Source organism: Haemorhous mexicanus, chromosome 5, assembly GCF_027477595.1.
Source record: "Haemorhous mexicanus isolate bHaeMex1 chromosome 5, bHaeMex1.pri, whole genome shotgun sequence".
NCBI classification, from domain to species: domain Eukaryota; kingdom Metazoa; phylum Chordata; class Aves; order Passeriformes; family Fringillidae; genus Haemorhous; species Haemorhous mexicanus.
The window spans coordinates 13663432-13688167 of NC_082345.1; the positions used below are offsets into that span (position 1 = coordinate 13663432).

The 24736-nt window shown below is 42.4% G+C and overlaps 1 protein-coding gene across 1 annotated transcript in view; it reads right to left on the minus strand.

The window, feature by feature from the left end:
* Nucleotides 1-16490, minus strand: part of AGK (acylglycerol kinase) — a 35521-nt gene extending 19031 nt beyond the window's left edge. Inside the window, exons 1-6 of the mRNA XM_059845938.1 lie at nt 16333-16490; nt 9285-9324; nt 5094-5173; nt 3769-3844; nt 2313-2405; nt 1361-1393 (exon numbers count right to left, since the gene is read on the minus strand). Coding sequence (XP_059701921.1) covers nt 1361-1393; nt 2313-2405; nt 3769-3844; nt 5094-5173; nt 9285-9324; nt 16333-16433 — 423 coding nt within the window. The 5' untranslated portion in view covers nt 16434-16490. The remainder of the gene's footprint in view (nt 1-1360; nt 1394-2312; nt 2406-3768; nt 3845-5093; nt 5174-9284; nt 9325-16332) is intronic.
* Nucleotides 16491-24736: the final 8246 nt, after the last annotated feature.

Genomic DNA, 24736 nt, shown 5'->3' on the forward strand with positions numbered 1-24736 from the left:
CCTGTCCTGGGGGATGCTGCCAGCAGCACCAGGACACAGCCAATCCACAGCCAGCCAGGAATTTCCTTCTCACTGCACACCCAAGCCCTCTCCCCCACGGGGTCCGTGTCACCTGCAGGTGCTAACACTCTCAAACACCCTGCTCTCATTTTCTTCAGCACTGCTTTGCAGTGTGCAGATGAGAGGCTGTTTGCAGCTCCTGCAATCAAGCTCTGCTCCCCTGGCTGCTAGGAACAGGGCTTCTGGAATACCTTGTATAGGCTCTTATCCAGGCAACAGCGCTGTGACACCCCGAGGGAAAAGGGAAGCAGGGCACAGAGAGAGGGAGCTCGAGTGCAGATCTCTACTCCTAGGACAGAGTGACATGAAGAATTCCTTGGCCAAGGACTTGAAGCGACACAGTGGCAATACTACAATGCAGTATTCTGCCCATAATTGTGCTGGATGCAGAATTCCCTGCACTACTGCAAAACGATCCAAGCTACATCAAGATTAGAAGCCAAAAAACAAAGAGAAAGTAGCCAGTAAAGCCTCTAAACTTTGCTTCCACTATCGTCAGATTGTAAAAGTCTCAGGATCCAATTATAATATTATTAGATTTAAAACAATGATGCACCAGAATTGATATAACTAGCCTTCCTTTAAAAATATTGACTTGGTTGCAGAGTCCCCCTTGTCACATTCAGACAAAGCAAATGTCTAAACAGATACAATTCTAGCTGCCAAGGGTATCATCATAATCTTGTCTGGATTGCTTAACTGAGTTTTAGCCAGCTACTGCCAGAAGGTTTTGGGAACAATGATTCCCTCCTTTCTTCAATAACATTGTCCTCCCACTTTAAAAAGAAAAATCTCTCTCATTTCCATTCAGAGTAATCCACCTTGAGAGGTTAAAATTTGCTTAGTACAGCCATCTGCACAGGTAGGTCTGCACTGCTTGAAGAAATAGCAAAGCAATCCCAAAGCAGTAGGAGTGTGACCATAACTGAATTCAGTTTCAAGCCTGTACAAATACAAGAAAAACATGTACTTTTGCCCAATGCTTCTGCCAAACAAAGTGGCATGCACAGCTGGTCCATGGGTCTTTGAAAATTGAGCATTTGGCTTCTCCACAATCCCTGCTCTGACGCTGGAAACTTCCCAAAGCCATGGCTTGGGAGTCACTGCACTCCCTCAGAAAGGGAACAAAGAACAGCAGGCAGCATTGCAGGACAGTAGCCCAGCTGGATTGCTGCACAGAAAGCTGGCTCCAGAGTAGTAAGCAAAGTATTTGCTGGAGGCAGCCGAGGCCAAGAGATCACATTGGATGCATAAGACACTCCAAGAAATAAACACAATTTTTAAAATGACACCTTCTCACCTCATCTGCTCTACGGAGAAGTCCAGTTATGACCTGCAAAACAAGAGAAATGCTCTAAGAATTTTATTTTTCACTTACAGTAAGAACCTATGAAATTCTTAACCATGTTTAATCTTTGAGAAGATTTAAGGAGCAGCTACCTTTTTTTGGAAGGTGCTACAGTTGTTTACATGGGAAAGGAGAAATGTTCAGCCTGCAAACATGCTGGAAACAGCAGGTTTATGAGTATGCCTGAGTACATGCTGCTTCCACAACCAATGCCAGTGTAAATGTTTTAACACTGAATGATGCTCTGCATAATGTAAAACCAGCTCTGGTCAGTGCAATTAACAAAAGGCCAGAATGACCTACAGATGTATTCTCATCTCTTTCTCTTAAGGTCATTGTATTCATTTAGCCATTGTCTTATGAAATCAGTAGTTAGAAATCAGGAACTGCTTGAATAAAATACAGTCTTGAAAAAGAGAGTATCCCCCAGTTCTGCTCCTGTCATTAATCATCTTGACAATAGGCATTTATTAAATATGTTCCATGCTTTATCATTCCCACATAACTTTTAAATTATCTGATCCTCACTTAGCAAAATATGCATTCCTCTTGGGGAGTTTATAGAAAGGAAGGAACTTTGAAAATCAAGCCCCTACAACTACATCACACAGAAAGAAAAAGTTAGAATCATGTCCCTCCAAAGAGTTTGCTCATTCTAGAATAAAGTTCTGGAAGACAGCTATGTCACACACTCTTTGCCCCCCCCCCCATCATCTCTTAATACTAATACCAACAAGCAGATTGTTCTGTCCCCAAAACATTAGAACATTTACTAAAAAGATTCTAAACTGGACAGATCTCTAGGAACAGTTGTGATGATTGGTGATACTGCTACATTGCACAGATTCAATCTTCTTGCCCTCAGCCCAACCATGATTCTCAACAAACCAGGCTCCTGCAGTACCTCTTGAACTGTGCCATCTCCTCCTGCAATAATGATCAGATCCGTGTTTTCCATCAACTCCAGAAGCTTTTTTGCTTGTCCCTCATAATCGGTCTGAAGAAACAGAGATCCAAACATGAGCACTCAAATGACTATTTTTAGTATACCTCTTTCATAGAAAAAAAAATATCTATCCATCTGGTTAATAGTTATTTTTATATAGGCACACAGTAGTGTATATTACTTACATTCAGAGCTTTTTTTCAACTTACAAAACCAGTTTCATCCATAATATATTATGTGCAAGTAAACACACACACAGAGATCAAATGAAATATCAGAGCAAATCTTACTCAATAGATCTAGAATACCACAGCAACCATCTTATTTCCAGGTAATATTACTTTGAAACAAATCCAGGAACCAATCACTTGCAGAAAAACTCCCACTATCTTTTACAGCCAAAGTGCTCAGGTGCATCTCCTGAAACATAGCATCATCTATATAAAAGGCCACTGCCTGACAGCCACTGGCAATGGATTTAGCAGTAAAGAGTACTGACTTTTTAAACCATTAAAACTGTTTTCTACAAAATTCATGTCTTTTACCAAGTCATCTCAGCCTTCCTGGCCCAGCCCTGTTTTGCCAACTTGTTGGATCTAACACTACCAAGCATCCGTTTTAAGTCTTGGAAAATGATTTCTTCTCTTAGGATGGAACTAGATATATTTAGTTATCAGAGAAAGGGATTAATAAAAACAGCATTTTAATACTGAACCTTGTGGAAAAGATTCCAAGACAGAAAGATGCATAACATGCATATCAGAGTATTCTGCTGTTAGGACACACTGACTATTAAGCAATTCACATATCACAGCCTCAAAAAAACTGCAGAAAGCGCAGAGTCCCCTCAATGTTTCCTTGTTCTTTTCTTTCCAAAGGAAACCTGTTTGTTAATTCCCACCATTTAGAGCTCAGTGTTCTGTTTTCATGGTGGGAACGTTGAATTATTTGGAAAGACACAGAAATAATTTCAGTGTAAAGATAAAAGGTTATTTTTAATTAATCTGAACGGTTCAACTGCTTGTCAAAATTCCTCACTTTTCAATTCTTCAAGTTCAGGCAGAAATGACAAATTCAACAGCAATGGGCATGCACCACTAGCCAGCACTCAAATATTTAGAGAGTTTTTTTCTCAAACATGAATTTTAGAAGGGCTGCTGTAGACAGATAAACAAACATATGTACTGCTTTAGCTAAAAATTAAAATCTCTACACAGCTACTACACTGTTTGAGAACCAACTGTGAATTGAAAAGCTTAGGTATTGGCCTAATATCTCAGTATTTATTTCTTCCTATAAGATGTCTACAGGACAACTGAGAATTTCAAATGCATACAGGATTGAATTTCAATTCTTCAAGAAAAGAAAGAAGAGAGTCAATATTTCTACAGTAGCAGGACCTATCAGTTCTTACCTTAACCACAGTTACATCCAAGCCAGATAAGTGCAAGATTGGTGCAGCATTCTTTTCAAAAAGGTTCCCAGCTTTGCTAGAAATAACAGAGTAAAAACTGTTTAATGATGCTTGTGGCTGAAAAAAAAATTAAAAAGGAAAGAAACAAATGAATAGCAAGAAGAAATCTACTTAAAACCAAGCATTCAATCCCCACAATCAGTCACTCAACCTGACAGTGAGGAAAGATGAGATTTCATGTAGTTCAAATGCATTACATTTCTAGTCTCATATCTCAGATGTCAGGGTTTTGTTGCAGTTTTAGTAAGTGCAAAAGATGCTATCTAAATTTTGCCAAAAATAATTTTAAAATCCCATTAAAACAAATTAAGATCTCCAGAAAGAAACTGATTAGAAAATGAATGACCTACAAAGCACCAGCCTTTAGGACCACAAAGGAGGCCCATGTAGGCCTTAAGAAGTACTTTTAAAATACTGATTATTTATTACTACATATTATTAAATAAGGTTAGAAGCGAAATTCTGACCTTTTTGTTGTAGGACTGATAATTTTATACCTGTCATTGCATAACAAAATAATTATATCACTAACTATATATTGTTTACAAGTAGAAACATGAGACTTGATTAATACTATGCATTTTCCAGACTCACAAAAGCATGTGAGTCCAAGCACTTACATGTCAGCTATAATACTCCCCTCATATTGGCAGTAAAACTCTCTGCCCTTCCACAAAATGCAACTATTCCAAAGCTTATATGATCAACAGAAACAGACACACATCACATCCAAGGTTATGGTTTTTCTGCTAATGAGCACATAAAAATAGCAGCAGACCTCTTCCAGGAGTCTTGCTCCAAGCCCATATTTAGCCTCTCAGTTTGTGGGCACATCCCTTTCAAGGGCAGGTTCCCACAGAAGTAAGACCACTTCTTGCCAACTTCAAGTCTTGAAGCAATCAAGGTCATCTCTTACTTCTATAGTTTTTGAGGATGGAAGTATATCACATGCAAAAGTTTGGAAGGAATACAAAGGAATTCTACATATGAGGGAATGACAAAGGCCAAAACACAGGATTAAAAAAAAATAAAAATATATGTGTGTGTGTGTGCTTAGAAATAATTCTTCCACCTTTAGCAACTAATTCTATTTCTCATCCCAATATTTTTGGTGAAATAAAGTTTGGCATAGTTACATAGCACCAGCTTGGCATCAGAGGGAGGGAAAAATGAGCTCAAAAATCTGGCTGGCTTTTATAGTGGATAGCAGAGAAAAATGCAGAAAGAGTGCCTCAAATGAGAGTGCTAGGAAGGGGGAATTTTACCCTTTGCAAGCTGCTGGGTTGAGGAAGACTGTTGCTTTCTTCAATGGCATAGTGGCAGGCATCGGCTGGTTGCCAAAAGCCTAAGTAAGAGAAAAAGAGCAGGGCTCAGTTTATCTTTTAAGCACACTGCTAAAACAGTTCAAAATAATGCATCTCCACAAATGTCAATGGGCTTTCATGCCTCATGACATTCAAATGACTTCCATCTTCAGCCATTGTACAGGTCTCTTATTCAAAGACACATACTCTTAGCAGCAGCTCACATCACTATCATAAGTACTCTTTAGCTCATTTTTACAATTCCACTACCATTCCGTTTTTGTCAACCTCTGGTTTTCTGCAATGGGCAGGAATCCAGGGAGCTCTCCTTGACTCCAAGGTTACTGGATTTTCTTTCCTTATGTAATTCTCATACACCTGCGTGCCACCTCCTTTCTGCATTCTTTCCAATTTCTGAACTTTAATTCCTCTATCTCTTCTACTCATTTTAGTATTTTCTATACTTCAGTTTTTGAAGACAGGAAAGATAAAGACAAGAGAATCTGCCTTGACCTATAAGCAAGTCTACTGTTTCTTACACATTTTTAAACTAATCTATCTCTCTATAAAAATCATTAAATTCCTCTTCAACTTTTAATCCAATTCTGAAGAGGTGTCTCAATTTTAAATTCTTTGAGAGCTTCTCCAGAAAGACTCTTGCACTTTGGACCAATTTCCAAAGCTGTTCAGCACAGGCAAGGAAATGCAAAACTTCCACATGTTACATCCTGCTCCATAAGCTTCTAGAAGGTCATTTAAAGGCATCCTCACACACCAAATCAAACTGGATTTGAACACAAGGAATACAAAGTATTCAGCAATACCACCCAGAAGCCCTACAAAGAGTAGGAACCAAAGACTACTGCACTGAACATGGCCCAGCCAACTGCTCCTGACTTTTTTCCCCTTCCCCCTTGGAAGCTAACTCCCTAGCAGTAATTTTTATATTTTATTGTACACAACAGCCAGGAAATTTTAGTGGCTGTTAGCTATTTAAACTTATTTTGCTTGCAAACTTTGCTCAGCCAACTGTCGGCATCTCATTGCAAGGGTTCCCTACTGCTGTCTCTTTATCACAAAAGTTTCATACTTTCTTGGTGTTTCTTTCGGGCAGCTCCTCAGAGCACTGACTTTCTTCTTCACAAAGTAGCCAACTGACTCCACTTTCCTTCTCAACCCTCCAACCCACTCTTTTACAGAACTCTTCTTCTCCTTGGTTACAGCTGTGGCCTGTTAAAGTCAGGCCTGCTCCTAATCTTTGATAATTGGCCCAGCTGAAACTCCTTAGGGGTAAGATTACTTTCTACACTATCTTTATTTTCTTATATTCTATCCCCCTACAGGAAACCTCAATTTAAAGATGGGTACAGCTGGCTGTGCTCTTAAAACATCCAAATTTCTTCTTCAAGAAAGAAAAAGCATGGGAGAAGTTGCTGAGAGTAAAGAAATCATCAAAGAAAGTGAAACAAATCAATAGCTCTTCAGCTTTACTCAAAGATCAGGTGGAAAACAGACCAGCTTATTATATTGCAATTGTTTGGTGGGAATTGGGGAATAGGGGCCCTCTAGCATGTTACAGCTGTTAGAAACAACTAATTATTTGCTTAGGGGGAAAAAAATAATGTATTTGCATGCTCCAAACAATCTAGCAAGGCTCTAAACAACCCAACAAGGCTCATAAAGAATTTATTAGTAATGACATAATTGCTTCATTATGTAATATACTTAGACATTTATGTTACATACGGGGCATTTCTAAAGCAAATGCTGATTTGTAAGACAGGAAATAAAAAACTAATAATGCAATATGCTAGAAGTCTTTCAGAGCAGAATATAAGTAAAGGCAACTTATAGTCATACCATAAAAATGGTATGTTATTAAATATATACATATATATATATATATATATATATGCAAGGTATAATTTAGGTAAGTCAGTGCCTTTTTCACTTTCTGGTCACAGGCACGCTTCCAGGTATTACATTTCTGGACTTCTAAAATGACAAGCCCTATTCTACAACTTTGAAAATTCCTTTATACAAAGCTTTTATAGTGCTTTATGAATACCAGCAAAGAAACTACATTCTTTTACAGAAAACTATCCTTGAGTGAATTGTTTGCCAGCTAAACAGCATCTCTTTAAACATGCCCAGAGTTCAGCAACAGCAAGACTGATCTGCCAAGGAAGACTGAGTCAGCTGACACTGACTTATCCCAGAGAGAGAGGTGTAAAATGTTAAAAATAGGATAAATGGGTTCTTCATTATAGAATCTTTCCATAATCACTTGCTACACCAAGGCTGTCATCATAAACTGGTATTTAAATTCAGACACACATGGCAGAACCTTTGCATGAAATACTGCTGTCATTGATTCTCTCTCAGGAAGGCAGCTCCCTCATCAATTTGATAATGTAACAGGCTTAAAAACCTAAAAATCCAATGTAAAAATGGTAAGAACTTCACACACACTTCACTCAAACTAAACTTTTTCTTTGGGGAGTTTGTCTATGTTTTTTTCCCAGCACTATAAAAGCAAATAGCATTTTTCAAACAATTTTAAATTGTTGTTATTCTGAAGAATACCAGACACTTAATGCAGTACTGCTGTGTGTTTTCAAGCATTATTTAGCAATGACACATCAGTGAGAATGGAAATTACAGCAAGAATTGATTATTAGGTTTTCTGGTTCATTCCTTTCTAATTCCTGCAGGAGTCTTCTGCAGGACATTGTCTCAGGCTTTAACCACTAAAATTGCAGGAAGCTCTACTGACAGTGCTTTTGCAATTTCATTTGTAAGAAAAAGCCATAATGGAATAGAACCTGTCACTTAATAACTGGATTTAAGAAATGGGAAATTCAGGATTTCCACAACTGAACTATCTGCTGGTACCTGTCTTTTCCTTAGCACTCAGACCTTTTTGACAATACACACAAACCACTTCATCAGCTCCTTTTAAAAAAATTGGTTTAATTTGGTCAGCATGCTTCAAATATTGAAGTATTAATGGCTATTTTTTGTGATATAAAAAAACTTCTATCACTTTGCTATTATGTAGTAAAAATGAATAGTGAAAACATAAAGACTCTGAAATTACAAGATGGTTTTTGAAAGCAGTATTTTCAGGGAAAGATTTCCCTTGTTTTTTCATGAGCAGTGAGTTCCCTTACACCTATTCTGGCATGAAGATCCACTGCACAAGACAAGTTGCTGTGAAAATCTTTCAACAGCAGACAGGCTAAAATTGGGATAATTCAGGTGCACAACACTTCTTTACTGAGAAAAATAATTTTCACCATTCTACTCAGGTCCCACTACAGAACAATGATGGGAGCAGAGTTACATCCTGCAAAACATCAAAGATCTGTTAAGAAGAAGCAGGTTTAGAATAAACTTTATTTGTGGGAGGTAAAAACTCTTAAAATCCTACAGAAGTGATGTCATTCATGGGCAGCAGCACTTACACCTCCAAAAGATTGCTTATTAAGGACAAGATTTCTTTGTGGGAATATTGCAGTATGGGAATTTGTTGACTGCTGTTTGCCCTTGCAGGCCACAAACTAAGAAATACAACAGCCAGTACCCTGAGAGAATAACTCTCCCCCATGAATAGTGGCCTTCTTGTCACTGATCAGCAACCAGGCTGTCCTCATTAAGTTCCCAGGAGATGGATCAAAAAGAGCTGTGTCAGTCAGTCATCACAGCTGGCATCCCTGATAAAGTCAGGGTCAAACAGACAAGGGCAGGGTCTCTGCAGCTGAGCACTGACACAAAGTGGTTTGTGCTGCTTCTGCCCAGCATACACCCCTCCTGGTGGGGCTGGGATTTCACTCTTATCAACAAATCATCTCCCTGCCAGAAGTTCACAGGCACAGAGCAATTGCACATGCAGTAATGGAGGTCTGGGTAGCTCCAGCAGCAATTAAGATCACCCCAAGGATAACGCTGCCCCCTCCTGCAGCAGCAGCCAGGACACACAAGGGGCAGCACCCCCATCCACCCCTGGGCATCCAGGGAAAGAACACAGATGATGGCATCATCAGAAGGCTTGTCACGTAGGAAAGGCCCACTGGGAAAATCTCAGGAGCCCTGCACAACCAAGATAAAAGGCAGGTTTTAATCTAATTTTATTATTTTAAACAGTATTACCTGGGCTTCTTGGCATGCAGCTCTTCGCAGCAGGTTATCACTATCAGGTAAGACAGAAAAGAGAGGGGACATTACGTTGTGTAAGTTTAAAACAATTTGCTCATTTTTAAAATGTAGGTACATACTCTTTTTACACACAGTTTGACAACACTGGAACAGAAAAAACCCCAAAACATTTTAAGGATAAAACACCCCCATTGGCGCACACATGCATATTTTTTTTCTGCATGTGCACATAAGCACTCTTTCTACAAAAACCAAAAGCAGAAAACAAAGACCAGGATGAGATTATGTGTGCTGAGATTATGTAAACTCTGGCACACTGTGTAACTGTGATTTACTTGTTAAATTGCTACATAACTGTACTCCAGAGCTCAGGTGTGGGTTTTTCCAATGCTCTTGGTGCCTGGTGTTTACACTAAAGGTACTTACCATTCTGACAGTGTAGAAGGGTTCTAGAGAGGACTTAAGTCTTTGTGCATTACAACTGTGAACTCCACTTTCCATCAGTTTGCAAGCCAAACACACATTAATGCAGCACCTCCCACTCACCCAGGTCTGCGCACAACACAAAGCAGTAACACAGAGAGGTGAAAAACATTCATCTCATTAAGTGAAGGGTAAAAACAAAAGAGAGATGCTCAGTGTTAGATATGTCACAGATGCTCTGTTCAGAAAGATATTCCTGACTTGTCACTGGCAAGGGTATATAGACAGCAAGCACTGGAGACACAGCTGTTGAGTGAGGAATGAAGTCTATTCCTTCCCCAGCCCCCAAAATGCCCTATTTCCCCTTGCAGACAAAATGGCAAGTACTGTTCTGCTGTGCCAAGAGTCTTGCCTTTCCTCTAGATACCAACACTCTCCATCCTCCAGCTTGTCCTTGCCTAATACCTGGCAAGACCATATATTTTTGTCTCAAAATATCACACACAAAAACCCCCACTTACAGTCAAGCATACCAAAACAAACACTGTATCAACCAAAAGGATTAAAGACCAACCAGACAAAAACAGGTGGCTGGGAGAACAGCACACTTCTACCCCAAAGTGTGGCTCATCAGGTCAAACCCTGCCATGGAAATGGCAGAAGAAAAGGCAAGGCAAGGCCAAACCCAAGTGCCATCTGTTTTATTCCATTGGTTTACAGTATTTATCTGTCACTGGAACTATAAAAGCTGCTCTTTCTGGCATTACCAAGAGATGCTGCAGTGCCATGAAACAAGAAATAGGGTGACTTCAGGTGAGATATAAATAAAATTGGATTCTGTGAAACTAAATACACTATAAAAGCCACAGATTTATTCCTAGTAATAATGAAAAGACAAAGAAAGAGTTCAAGCATGGAAAAAGAAAATATGTGAATAATACCTCATCAGGATAACAAGTAACTAGAATGTCTGCAAAAGAATTCCTGAGAGGAATGCTGTCATATTTGCTCCTTAAAACCAAAGGAGAAGATAATTTGTATTGAGCACCTGCAATATCACTTAGAGGAGCAACAGCATTGGGTTTGATTGCAGTAATATGATGGAAATGCACCAGTTAAAATAACTCTGCAAAGGTTGGTGTTCCAGGCTGCGCAACAGCAGTGTCACAGCTAATTCCAGACAATCAACACAACGTGACAGGCTGAGTCCACACTGTGCCACTGAGGGCATGAGCCCTCACACAGGGACATTTTCACCTCCCTCCCCACACTACGTGTGGCCAAAGCAAATAGAAAATAATTGTCATTTCAATACATAAAATTGAAATATTATGGGATATCAAGGAGCTCCCATTATCAAATGATGGCTGCATAGTTGATGTCTTTGAGAATTGCTGTCCTAACCTTCTCAACAAATCCCAGCCAAATCCACATTATCTGTTTACTTCACATTGATGCTATTTTGTTTAGAAGTCAAGCTCTGTCACACTGTCAGCCAGGCTGTTTTCCTGGTGCCCCCAGCTTTATGCCGCAGTGTTAATTGTCTTTAAAATGAAGCCCAGTAACACTTCCCAAATACAAACTGAAAATACTGTGCTCTCTTTCTCAACCTCAAAGATCCTCAAAACAACTGTCAAGGATTCACCTCAGTGAGTTTTACCCATAAAAATTAAGCTTGACAGTTTAGATGTCAACATTTATGCTGATTTTCTCCTGCATTGAAGCACTTAAAGAGATAGAAGAAGCCTACTTTGACACTTACCATTTTGGTATCAAAGGAGAAGTTCAGATTCTGAGACTAGAAGAATCATTTACCATCCAGCAATTTCCAGGTGATTTGTCTCACTTCTCCAGCAGCACAGCACCCAGAATCCTACACCATCCCAGCTATACTCATAGGATTTCCACTTAATTCAACTGGGACATTTCAAAGTTATCTGAGTTTGTCAAGGGTGTCCCAGGTTTGTTTTAAAGATGCCAGGTAATAGGAATTTTTCCATTTCCTTAAAATATTATGTCAACATTTAACTAGATTCAAACTCCAAAAAAAACCAGTACAGGTGCACTTACAGGGATGCATTTGTAAGAACAGCAGTCCTCCTTCTGCATCACAGCTGTTGCATATACTCACCTCACACGGCTCAGTTAAAGTACCCCAACTGGCCCTGCAAGTACCCTGCAGGTCATAACAATCACTAAATAGAGCTAGAAAAAATGTGAAAACCAGCTAAAAGGTAACTTCTTAAAGCCTTCTGCCTCAGTATGTATTCATTCTCAAAATACGACTGCTCACCAGCTCCCAGAAAAGATGAGACTTTAATAACAAACATAAGATTTTGTTGATTTTTTGTACTTTATTGTCTACTATTAGGTGCTAACAAAGCTTTTTCAACAATCCTCAAACATAAGCAGGTGAAGGCGGAGGGAAATTGCTCCACTGCCTGAAAGAATACAAAGAGATTTCTTCTGACTTGCACCATATCCACAGCAAACTAAAAATCAATTTTTACTTCACGTTTCCCCCAAGGCCTTATCTATAGCATTCAGCCTCAAAGCCAAACAGACAAGCAGTGTTGCATCTACTGGCAAACTCAAGGCTGTCTTCCTGCTGTGAGAATTAAGCATCACACAGCTTACAGCTGGGCCAACTTGCTTAAGCAGTAAAAAACTGGGAAACTGAGAGGAACAAACAGTGGCAGCAGGGTATGGAAGAAAGAGGCTGTCCTAGGCTGAACCCACAGACAGAACATTCCCAGCACAGCCTCAAGGCCAGCAGCCACAGCAGCACAGACAGAGAACAGAGAAGGCTCACACCAAAGGATGGAACAAACACACAGAAGGGACACAAGAGTGACTGTGCAGAGCTCCCCACTCCCCAGCCCTTCCGGGCTGCCAGCACACAAGGCTCTGAGAACACAACATACATATGACCTGCCTGGACAGGGCTGCTCTGATTTCTCTGCAACACCCCTAGGGCAGGACAGCTGGCCACTGCTCCTGTCCTGAATGTTTTCAGCTGGAAGAGGGCATTAATACCCTTACACATAAGCACAAGATGCACACAATTTAGTATTGATGCTGCTCAAGATGAGGCTGAGTTTTGTGCCCAAGAGCCAGCAGAAGCCAGGGTGGAAGGACAGCTCCCATCATGAAAGTCACTCAGGGCAGCAGTGAATGCAACAAGGAGAGGACAACGAAGTTGAACGGAAGCTGTTTGAGGCTCTCAGCTGCAGCAAGGGTCTGTCTAACATCCAACCAAGACAACTCCCCTAAAAGTGATCACACTACAAATGTAAAAAGAAGCTCAGGATCTCATTCCAAAATGGGTTATCAGCATTAAATCTAAGACTATTAAATGTACTCAAATATGAAGAAGTCTAAAAACTTTAAAGTTTAGTGACTGCACCAAACAGTTTTGTGAGGAGAAACTTGACCAAAGCTGTGCACACAGAATCAGTCCTCAGGAGCTGTATCAGAATTCCTCAAAAAGATTTTATCTTAGCAAAGAGCTTTTTTGGCTGCTTCTAATACAGTAAGAGCACAGAATCCTCTTTACTAGGTATTAGAATTTACTTCCATCTTGGCCTTGGAAGGGCATGAAAGACAAATCTTAGGTTTCATCAGCTTTACCTAAGACTCAGAATGTTTTTTGACAAAGTTTGGATGAAATAAAGTCAGCTACTCAGGAAATATATGCAGAAAGGTGACAAAGTGAGTTATCAGCTGGCAAACACACAGAGACTAACATTCAAATTGTAGATAACAGCACCGCTCAGGATTACTGGCAGGCAGTCAAATGCTCAGGTGCTTTGCCAGCATTTTCTACTGAGAATGTCAATACTTTAATATATACAGAGTAAAACTAAGTATGTGATGAGTCCACTGCCTCAGCAGAATATCCAGGGTCTCCAACCTGACATGGTGATGATCACTTATGCAGTGACATCACTGTAACAGTCTGGTCAAATCTGACAATCAGTACAGATGATGTCCATCATGCTAGAGATTTCATTTCTGCTGATTTGGCAGAGCTGGTAGCTCACTGTACCCCCTGGGGCTACAAAGAACAGCTGCAGCTCAGTTCAGGAAAGGTGACCGAGGACATAAAGTTGAGAAGGGATTCCAAACTTGGAGAAAATTTTAGAACAATCAAATGGTAAAGAACAATCTTGATCTGTAATTCCCCACACCTGTGCATGTTAAGCAGAAGTATGTTACTGTGAATGAACACACATCTGACAATCTCCCTACCCGGCAAGCTTTGATCTAGGACATTAAATTAAGTGTCCTTTGTACCTGAAACAATGATATGCTATAGATTAAAAAGAGTCTAATATATAAATTCATGCAATCCAGACAACCTCACATGTAGCAACACTGAGTTATCCTCCTACTTTTCAGATAGCACAAAAGTATTTGCTATCCTAAATGCAAGACAATGGACCTTTAAAGCATATTCTTTTATGAGAGGAAAAGGAATTTTAAGATGCATTATGGTTTTACAAGACTGGCAATGAGGTTCTAGTTAACAGTAGTTCATCCAGACATAATTCCTATCATTTGACACATGAAAAACCTTTGCCACCTCCTGACAGGAAGCCCTGTGAAGAGGTACCTTCTGCACTATCACATGCTCAGAAGGGCTGAATAACTCATGGCAGAGGGGGGGAAAAGGCACAAGGCTTCGTCCTTCAATTCTTCCTGCTCTTCCAAAACTCCTTACTTTTAAATCAGTCCGTGTTGGAACCAATACCCCCAAACTGAAAGGCTAATACACTGATCCAGAAACTAAACACTGCAGGAAGAAACTACCAGGACTAAGCAGCTCCTCAGCCTTTACAGGTGCCATCCACAACCTTCAGACCAACTCGATGATGATCCATCACACTCCAGTGCCCCTCTCCCCTTTACACTCTAGAGAGCACAAGGGCATCCACACCAGGCTCCACAGCACACTCTTCAGGGTGTGCAAGGGGCACTCCCACCTCCATTTCCAGGCAGGGAAGAGGCACTGGGAACAAGCCTGGAAAAGGTAACATTCTTCTTGTCCATACAGCATCCTCTAAAGTCTTAAGAAAGTACTTCAGAGCTCTTCTGTCCTTGTGAGCTTGGAGAGATTGACTACAGAAGAGCTGCCATTTATCTGCAGGACAGACTGTTATTTACAATAGCTCAACTTAATGCAGGCATCATGGCTGCTGCATCCAAAAGAAGGAGGAACCTTGAGAAGTCAAAAAAGCAAATCACCTTCTCCTTGCAAGAGAAATATTTTAGAAAACCCACAAGGATGAAAAGAGGGATGCAGGATGGCAAACAAAAATTTTCCTTGGCTGCAAATAAATGACCAACATCAGCTACTTCCAGGAAGTCAGAGGCCAGTCTGAGCCAATGCTGTGCTAAAGCAAGGCCCTTCATCAGGAACTTGTGATGCCAGAAACCAAAGCACAAGACCTCACTACACTTTAAATGTGTTCTCAAAGGGCAAATATCAGTCTAGTCAGGTATGGCTTGTGCATAGCAATTGAGGCTCTGATGTGGACAAGAAGAAGAAGCAAGCAACTAAAGCAGATGTACCATGCAAAACAAAACCTGATATAATGCCAAAGTCCCTAGGCAAAAGGATGTGAAGAGAGTATAAAACCAACATAAACAGATTTATTTTCCTAACTTTTCCACCGAGGCTTCGGCAGCATTGCAATGTAAGCAACAGAGAGCATTGTTAAAAACCTGAGTAATCAATTAAAAATCATTAAGACAGTGACAATAAGGAGCAGAACCAAAAGTAAAAGCTTTTTTAAATAATTTGGCTACACCTGCTTTTCAGTCAAATGCATTACCCATAATCCTGAACGACAAGGATTAAAAGATAAACTCAGCTTTTTTAAAAAAAGCAAATGAGGATTTTACTTACTGGAAGGGACATTTACTCCCCAGGTAAGCAGTGGCAATGACACCACCAGGTATAACTTACGGGAGGAGCAGCTGGCTTCTTCCTGGGTGGGTGACAGCAGCAAAGACCACACCGTGGTGGGGGGGAAACAGCACAAGGCTGCCCGTGCCAGGGCTCAGAAAGAGCCAGGGGCCCCCGCTACAGCAAACAGGAGGAGGGAAAGCCCACAGGCACAGGGCACCACGCTGGGCTGGGCCACGCTCAGCACACCCTGCAGGCCTGGCTCCGGTCAAACCTATAGTACAGACTCAAAGCCAGCTGAAGGCACACGTGCGGCTCACGACATTCTTCTTTAGGTTAGAAGACAGAAAACCTTCTCCTCTCCAAGAGGCCCCAACACTGCTCATGACAGCCAGACATCCCCCCTGTTTAAACCTCCCGCCTGAACCCGCCCCATTCCTGCAACGCGGCCGACGTGGGAAGGCAGAAGAGGCACTGAGCCTCCCACGGCCCCGCTGCCGACCAGGAGGAAGATTCATCTCCTCCCGCTCATCCATCCGGGAGAGAGAGCCAGCCCCTTCTGATCCTCCATCCGGGAGGGAGATCCATCCCCTCCGCTTGCCGGGGCCCTCCGAGAGGCGACCCCCCCCCTTTTAGGCGCTCCCCCTCCCTCCCTCTCTCTCTCCTCCCGCCTCCCCGCCCGGCCCGCCCCAGCCCAGACGGCATTACCAGTGCTTCCCATAGAGCCAGTGTCCGCCCCAGCCCAGCAGGCAGGCTCCGAACGTGGATTTCTTCCAGTGGTGCCTGAGGGCCGTCAGCACTCTCGCCATCGTGCCCCGCCGCGCCGGGGGCCGCTCCCGTGCCCGGCCCGGCTCGGCTGGAAACGGCTCCCGCGGCCCCGGCGTTCCGCGCACGCAGCCGGCCGCGCGTCACGGAAACAAACTAACAAACAAACAAACAACAAACAAACAAACCAACCCCCGCGAATCCCAAGGAAAAGAGTTTTCACTCTTCCCAGAGTCCCGGCGCTCGTTGCCTTGCCCCAGCCCCCGAGAGGACCGGTTGCCATAGGCTCTTGGCTGCCAGCGCTGACGCTGCCGGGAGCACGGGCAGATGGAGATGGAGCGTAGCGGAGGAAGAAGTGAATAAGTCTTTTTTCCACATCGATAAAAATATCCATGGTGTTGCCCCAAGGAAAAAAAAAAAAAAACAAACAAAAAAAAAAAAAAAAACAAACAAAAAAAAAAACAAAACAAAAAAAAAACCAAAAAAACCAAGAAAACCCCAAACCTGCCAAAAACACCAAACCCAGACCAACAAAACAAAACACAACAACAATAAACCCAAAGAAAATCAAAACAAAACTCACAAGTAAAACAGAATCACAAACAAACAAATAACAAACCGAAAATATTCCATTCCAAATATTCCATAGAATGCAGTTAGAAGAAATGTTGTCCAGGAGGTAGGGGGGGTTTGCTGTTTAAGCCTAACCATCAGGATGGCCATAAGAACCTGGAGAAATGTCTCCAGTCACCCATGGAAAACACCAAAATCACAAGGATGCCATACAGCCATGAACAGCATGAACATCCTGCCAGGCAAGGTGGAAACATAAACAAGGAGCAAGATCTGACCTCATTATGGAAAAAAGCTTTGGGACAAACTAGTGGTGGTAGCCTCTCCTAGCATGAGGTTGTAACTAATATTCTCTATTTTTCACAAGATAACCCAGCCAGTTGTTCAAGGGAAGCCAGTACATGAAATCTTTTTGGATTTCAGTGAAACGTTTGTCAGGAAAAGCCACAAACGCCAGAAATTTATGTCCAAAAGAAGACAGAAGAGTCCTGCAACTTTATTGGAATAAAGGGAGAGAGTCCACCGGGGCACACCCGTGGGGTTTTCTCTCTCTCTCTCGAGCTTTTGGACGGTGAAGCCTCCTCTTACCCTGAGCTCCCAGCCGCATGTTGCCCTCTTCCTTTCGCCACTGGCTGAGGTACTGGGAAGGTACAGCCTTCCCAAACCACCTGCAACATATCCCCCCTTGAACCTGTCATTTTACCCCAAAGTTCTGAAGCTCAATCATGTGCAGACCCTTCTCTGTTTCAGGAGCCAAACTGTCTGGGCTCTGCAACAAACCTGCTGCAAAACATCAGGAGGGACATTAAGACCCATTTCAAAGACATTAAGACCCACACCACCCATGGAATTGATGGTAAAGACATGAGCTTTCCTCTCAATCCCTCCTCTTCTTATTTCTCAATTTGTCTTTACAAACCCTAGTTATTATTCACTTAACCCTTTTTAACATCTGGAACATTTGAAGCACCCTTCCTGACTTTTCCACCTCTGGTCCCTGCACCAGGTGTGGCAAGTAAATACAGAGAATAAAGCAGACAATGACAGTTCATATTTGCCCATTAATCCCTAGAGGTCCTTGTCTATGGCTACTGATAGCCAAGGTCTCCCATCCTTTTTCTCCAGGTGAGAAGTGCAAATCTCTGGGGCTTTGGAGACCTTGACCTGTGTATGATGGGTCCATCCATGTCCAGCTGTCTTGGATGGTGTTCCTGAAGTCCTGGTTGGATGTTCTGAACAGCAAAGTCCAAAGGCAGCGTCTGTGCTGACTGTGCTTCCTGTCTGAGTAACCCCAAATGGCCTCAGGTAACCCTCACCAGGCACTCCAGTGACCTCAGGTCAGCCCAAATGACCTCAGGTGGCCACTACTAGGCACTCCAATGGCCTCAAGTAACCCCACCAAGGATTCCAGTGTCCTCAAGTAACCCCAAATGACCTCAAGCAACCCCTGAGGTTGTGCCCCTTCAGCTCTCAGGGAGGTGCAGCCTGCAGCACCTGACAGCAGCCCATCATTACCAGGCTGGCAGGGGCAGGGATGTGTAGCAGACTCTCCCACAGTTTCTCTCCCAGCCTGGTCCCTCCATTCATCATGTTCTCAAGGAACTGGCTCCTCAGCAGCAGGACCTGAGTAAGCCAGAGGAGTCACCTGGTTCATGGTAGCCCTTCTATTTTGCTGCACCCAGTCAGTACAGAGTCTTCATAATGGGTAAAAAAAACCGAAAAGCAATGAATATTATAACAGAAAGAAAATGTATAAAACTCCTCAGTGGACACAAGCTGTCCCTGTCATATTTTCTGGAAAAATCCCTTTGCCAGGATTTCTTCTCCTGGGAAGCTGAGAAGCCTCAGAGAAAACAGAAAACAATAATTATCTGATTGCTTCTCCTGTGTTTTGCTGCTTTGGATTGTGGTTGGAGATTGTTTATCCAACATGTGAATTATTTTGACTTAATGACCAATCATGGTCAGGCTGTGTCAGAAATCTGGAGAGAGTCATGGGTTTTTAAATATTATCTTGTTAAGCCTTCTGTAAGCATCCTTTCTCTGTTCTTTAGTATAGTTTTAGTATAGTATTCTTTAATATAATATCATAAAATAATAAATTAGCCTTCTAAGAACATGGAGTCAGTTTCTCAATTCCTCCTCTGTCTGGGGAACCCTGCAAATACCACAACAAGCCAACTTCTTGCTCATGTCTCATTCTTCCTGGCCTCTCTCAACCCTCTACAAGGTGTTTGAAGGGAATGGGCAAAGACAGCTATGGACACTGTGGGAATTCACATACCCACACCCATGTTGACCAATTGTGGTTCAATAAAATGCACCTGCTCATCTTTCCCACTTACCAAAAGAACATTTGAACAATTGTTCCCCCTTTGGCATAAAATGCAAATTAGAGAAGTTCCTGTGTCTACTAGGAAACACACTTTGTGGTTCAGCAAGGGCTGCAGTGTGGTGAGCCCCTGGTGCAAAACCTGATCCTGACACCTGTAACAATCCATTTCTAATGTTCTTCTTACAAATGGCACAAATTGATTCCTTCCCAATCACTGTCCTGGTGGCTGCCCCCTTCCCACTTGTCCTGGGGCTCCCTGCACTTTTTCCCAAAATCTCTCATGACACACGAGAGAGGCGGAAAAGCCACAGAGATTCATAAAAGTGCTGAGTTATTCAGAGAGACCCCAACCTATAAGAGAGGAAGAGGGATGTTGGCCATTCCTAACAATCTTTTGGCTAAATAAGTGATGGCTAAATAAGTGATGTGAGGGAGCAATGCTGCTTTTGTAGACCACTCTTGATAGCGACCTCAGTTTGCAGACTCAGGAGAACAAGGATGCAGTCTGGCAGGGACCAGTGAGTCAGGGTAATTAATGCAACACTGGGCAGAATTATTTTTTTCCTAAATGTTTTTCTTACAAAATGCCAGTTAGGCAATTCAATTTTTTTTTTTTTTTTTGTAACAATCTTCTCCAAATCCTTCTCTTAAGAATGTCAGGATGGGATATGAGTTGTAACATAAGATGGCTCCTTGAGGCCAAATTTGGGATTCTGGGTATGCAAAACTCTGTTCTGTAAAAATCACGTTGATGCAGAAGATGATCCAGAAGACACTCTGCTGTTAGTGATAAGAAAAGCTGATTAAACACCAGGGATCAGCATCCCTACTATGTTTTGGGTTTTCTTTTCCCTTTATTTTGCAAAGAAGAAGATCTGGGATTTTTTTTCTTTAAGTAAGAAAACATTAAATTATCTTCTCCTGATGAATATTTCAGGCATAACCTCATACAGTAGCCATTGCTTCCCACTTAAATATTCCAGGTTCATCTGTCCACTGCATCTCAGTGTGCTGAGTATGTGCACTTGATGCAGTGCTGAATGTTCCAGGTGGTGTGGAGTGATTAAATGTCCTACTTTTCTTTCGGGGTTTGTCCTACTTTTTTAGAGAATTCGGGTGGTATGGCCAACTGCTAACAGCAATGATAGCCTCAGATATTAGTACTCTCATTCTTTTCTTCACTTATGGAAAGATTGTGTGCTGATAAATGCTTTTCAAATTCATAATTCTCATGTGGTGCCACAAATAATTTACAAACATCTATAACTTCCTATTTTGCAACCAAGTCTACCGAGTACAGTTATGTTCATTAACGATGTTTCCAAAACAAGCTTGAATTTTTAAAATAAACCCTCTTTAGTATTCAAATACATGTTCAGAGCAGTCAGAAAAAAATGTTTAAATGTCTAAAAGACCTGAGTATCTCTAAGATGACTGAATGGCAATTTTCCTGTGTTCATAACCATGAAAACACATCAGAATTAGTATAAATGAGAAATTTTACCTCAGTTGCTAGTAGTCTTCAGCATCCCTAGCAGAGGGACTTGACCCTGCTTTGGGCAGGGTGGTTGGACAGGGTGAGGTCCAGAGGTCCCATCCCATCTCCCCTACTGGGACTGTGTTACACTATCTGAGATTTTGGGTTGCTGATTTTTGATTTGGGGCTTTTTGAAGAGAGTTGCCCTTAGAAGAAAGAAACAGTGCAGACAGCAACAACAGATTGTGCACTTCTCTTTTTACTTGGCATTACTTAGAATGCAGGGTCCATTCCGAAATTCCTCCTGGCAAACGTGTATGTCCCAGTTTTTGGCTGTGGCTGTCTGATCACCCTCAAGGTAGATCACACCTGCCATGCTGCTGCATGTACCAGGTAATTCTCTTTTAGCTGTCCTAGTTTTCTGCATGCCAGATCAATAGAAGCAGGTATTAGAGTGTGTGCAATGGAAAATGAGAGGATAAAGGACTGATCTTGAGCATCCTCTAGATTATGTGCTGTAGTTATTTTTTAGGCCATGTAAAATTCCTGCTCTCTTTTTCATAACACTCTTCAGAGGAGGCTGGAATGTGTGATTTTGTTTTCTTATGATAGCTACGTGGTTTTTGTAAAAAACAGAATAATTCCAAAAGCTGCTCTGTAACTCTTAAAACTTGACTGGGGACTGTCACCTAAAATTATCTCACAAGTTGTGTATGAAGACAGGTGAACACCTCATCCTAGTTACTCATGTCTGACCCTTGTATGAGGAACAATTTTTTATCATTCTGTCTCTACCATCAGTTCCAAGCCTGTTACCAGGAGAAGCTTCAGATACATGATCATGCTTCAGGCACATACTTATTTGTTTCTTTGGAAAATTCACATTCTCGGTCATCTCAGTGCCCAGCCACACAATGTAAAAGAGACAGCAGAGAGGTTTTTGTCTACTGCTTGGCAATGCCCTACAATTGATAAGGACTGAAAATCATTTAGTCTCCATTTCTGTCCAGCACAACCTGTGCCTATGTTTGCATAAAAAAAAGGCACCTCCCCAGTCCAGTGTAGTCCTTCTGTCATCCTTACAGCAATGGAGAATTGGGACCCCTCAGCCTGCTGGTTATTCTGGCATTTGAGACTCGTTTACCAATGCTCTGGGGGTATGGAACAGCACTGCTGTCAGCACATCCCGTGCCATCATGGTAATTCTGTCTCTTCAGGTGCTTTCTTACGAGTAAAATGCAAATAGCTGCTTGTGTTGCAAAGAGAGCTCACTTAGTGCTCTGCGGGAGCTCTGTTTACCGCAGCGGTGCAGGTCCGTGCTCCTGCCAGACCGAGGCAGCGTTGTCTGTTAGAGACTGCCCACGTCCCTGTTTTTCACATGATTAATATCCCTGTGGCCAGAGTGACAGGGAAGAGAATCCTCACACAGCCTTCAGGCTTTTGTGCAGCTGATGAGGAGAGAAACAGAATCTAAATATTTCCATGTCTCTGACCAGCATGAGAGATTATAGTTTGCTTTGTTTTAATTCTGCAACACCTGAACCCCAAGTGTGGTTTAAAGCTGAGGGAGAGCCCTTTTCCTTGCTGGATGTGAGCAGCACTAACTGGATACCTCTCCAGATCAGGCCGTGGGATGGGAGCTCCTGCCTTTCAGGCACATCCACCTCTGACTTTTCTTTACCACAAGCCACAGGCATATGCTTGGCTGCAGACAGAGCTCTTTCCCTTCTGTCCAGGAAGGTCCCTGGGCTAGCTGAAATCTCTGGTGGGCTTCCCAGTCTGTGTCTCTCTGCTTCTGTTCTTCTGGTTTTGTGTCCAGGGCCTGAAGCTCCTCCTCCACGGAGCATCCCAGGTCCCTCTCCATTCTGCCCTGGCCAATGATTTATGTAAGAGAGAGGAGCACTGCAGCCACTGAAGCTAATCAGAGAAAGTTCCTGCCTGTGAGAGCAGAGAAAGTTCATGATGGATTCTCTTGCCCTTATTTCCAGCTCTGCCTGGAGGTGTGATTCCCTGGGGCAGTCATGTCTGCAGTCAGTGCCTGCTCCAGTGGTTTGGAGAAAGAACTGAATCACACTGGCAGGGTTTTTGGCTGGGTAACTCAGAGAAACTCTGTACAGGAATAATCCCTCCCTTCTTCCCCCTCCTTGCTCTTCCTTGGCTCTTCTATAAGCAGAACATGACCTGAGCTTCACCTTCCCTGGAAGGAAATCCAGGAGCATGCCTAGTGTATTTATATGGGAAAACCCACGACCTTTACACCCTGCCCCCTCTTCCCATATCCAAGCTATTACACAGAAATATTCCCTAATTCTCTGAGTTTATTAACCTTTTTTCCAAGGGAATGAATAGAGATATTCACAGCTTTTGAGCAGCAGCAGAAACCCGTTAAGTTGCTCTGTGGCAATCTTGTCAGGAACTTGTTCCTTTAGCAGAGACATGTTTCAGAAGGCTCTACACTCACTCCCAAACCATTTGGATTCAGTAAATGCAGGTGCCACTGAGGCATCAGCGTGAGCAGGCCTGGACCCTAAGCTTTGAGTGTAGTTAGATCTCCTATGGGTCTGCTCCAAATGGAGGAGCAAGGCCAGTGCCCTGGGACTGGGATCTATCCATTCCCCTAGCAGCACAAGCCCCTGCACAGAAACGTCTAGCAGCTCCTGTGATAATTCTACACTCTGCTTCTCAGTGAAGGTCTCAGTGAGAGCTACATCAAAGACATCCATTTTGTTGCTGGTACAGGTTCCTACCCTCAAGAAAGTCCTGCTGACTGAGGCTAAGGTCACTCCTCTCTGAGCTCATGCTGTTACTATGGTACTGCTACATATTAGAGGACTCAGCATAGAAAATAGTAGGATAGCAGGGGGAGAGAGAAGGAGAGAGAAGGAGAGAGAAGGAGAGAGCCTGACCTGCCTGCAGGATGTGCATTCCCATCTGAGCAGTTCCTACTTGGAAGGGATATAGCTTCCACCGGCAGGCTGGCAGCACCAAACCTCTCCTGCCTTACATCTGCAGGCAGGTATTGTCACTCTGCACTGAGTCTGAGTGAGGGATGTAACCCATGAGACTCCTCACTCAGGCATTTTGCTTTTGGCAGAGATTAATGCTCATTGTTTAACAAAAGAAATAAGTAATATTCTCTCCTTTTATCCCCGTTGTACAGCTGGATGAGAGAGAGTAGGAAATTTTACACTGTTCCTTGATTTCAGTGCATCCACAAATATTACATATACTTCCCTATATTCACACTGAGATACTGCCTACCCAAAAATCCAGATACTGCTATATACCATCCTGGTTATATCTCATGGCCAGATGATCTCATATTCAGAAGAGCTTCTGAAAACTACTAATATATCTGCAGCAATGGTTCATTTTTCACTGAGGCAGTGACATCCTAATCTATGGGCCAGATGGAGTGGGGCCTTGGGCAATTGTAATCAAAGAGCAACAGCCATAGTTTGAAGGAAAGAGATTCCCTGTTGGTTTTCTATTAAATGCTTCTGTTTTCATTTTCTTTTGACTCAATTGTGTGCATCACCATGGCCCACTGAACACATCTGGCTGACATCTTAGATCACAGACCCTGCACACTACTGTGTTTGCTCAAAGTTTCACTCCTTCCAAAGTCAGTGGCACAGTGGCTCTGTGACAGTGACTTGTTTTATCCTTGTGGAGTTTGGGGATCAACAGAAGCAGTTGCAGGCAAAGGCAGGCTGAGAAAATCTACCACTGTAATGATGAACCACTCCCATTCCTTTTCACCAACCAAATACCTTTGCTGCTCTAGAAGGCAGAAGATTAATTTATCTTGGATGCTGGAGTGCAAAACAGGACCAGCATAATCCCACTGAGTTACTATAAATTGGTCTAGTTCAGCCCCTGCCAAAAGATACATTCTGCATCTTATACTGACAAGGACCTTTGCTCACAAATTGTAACTGCAGTCTGTGAAGCAGAGGTCT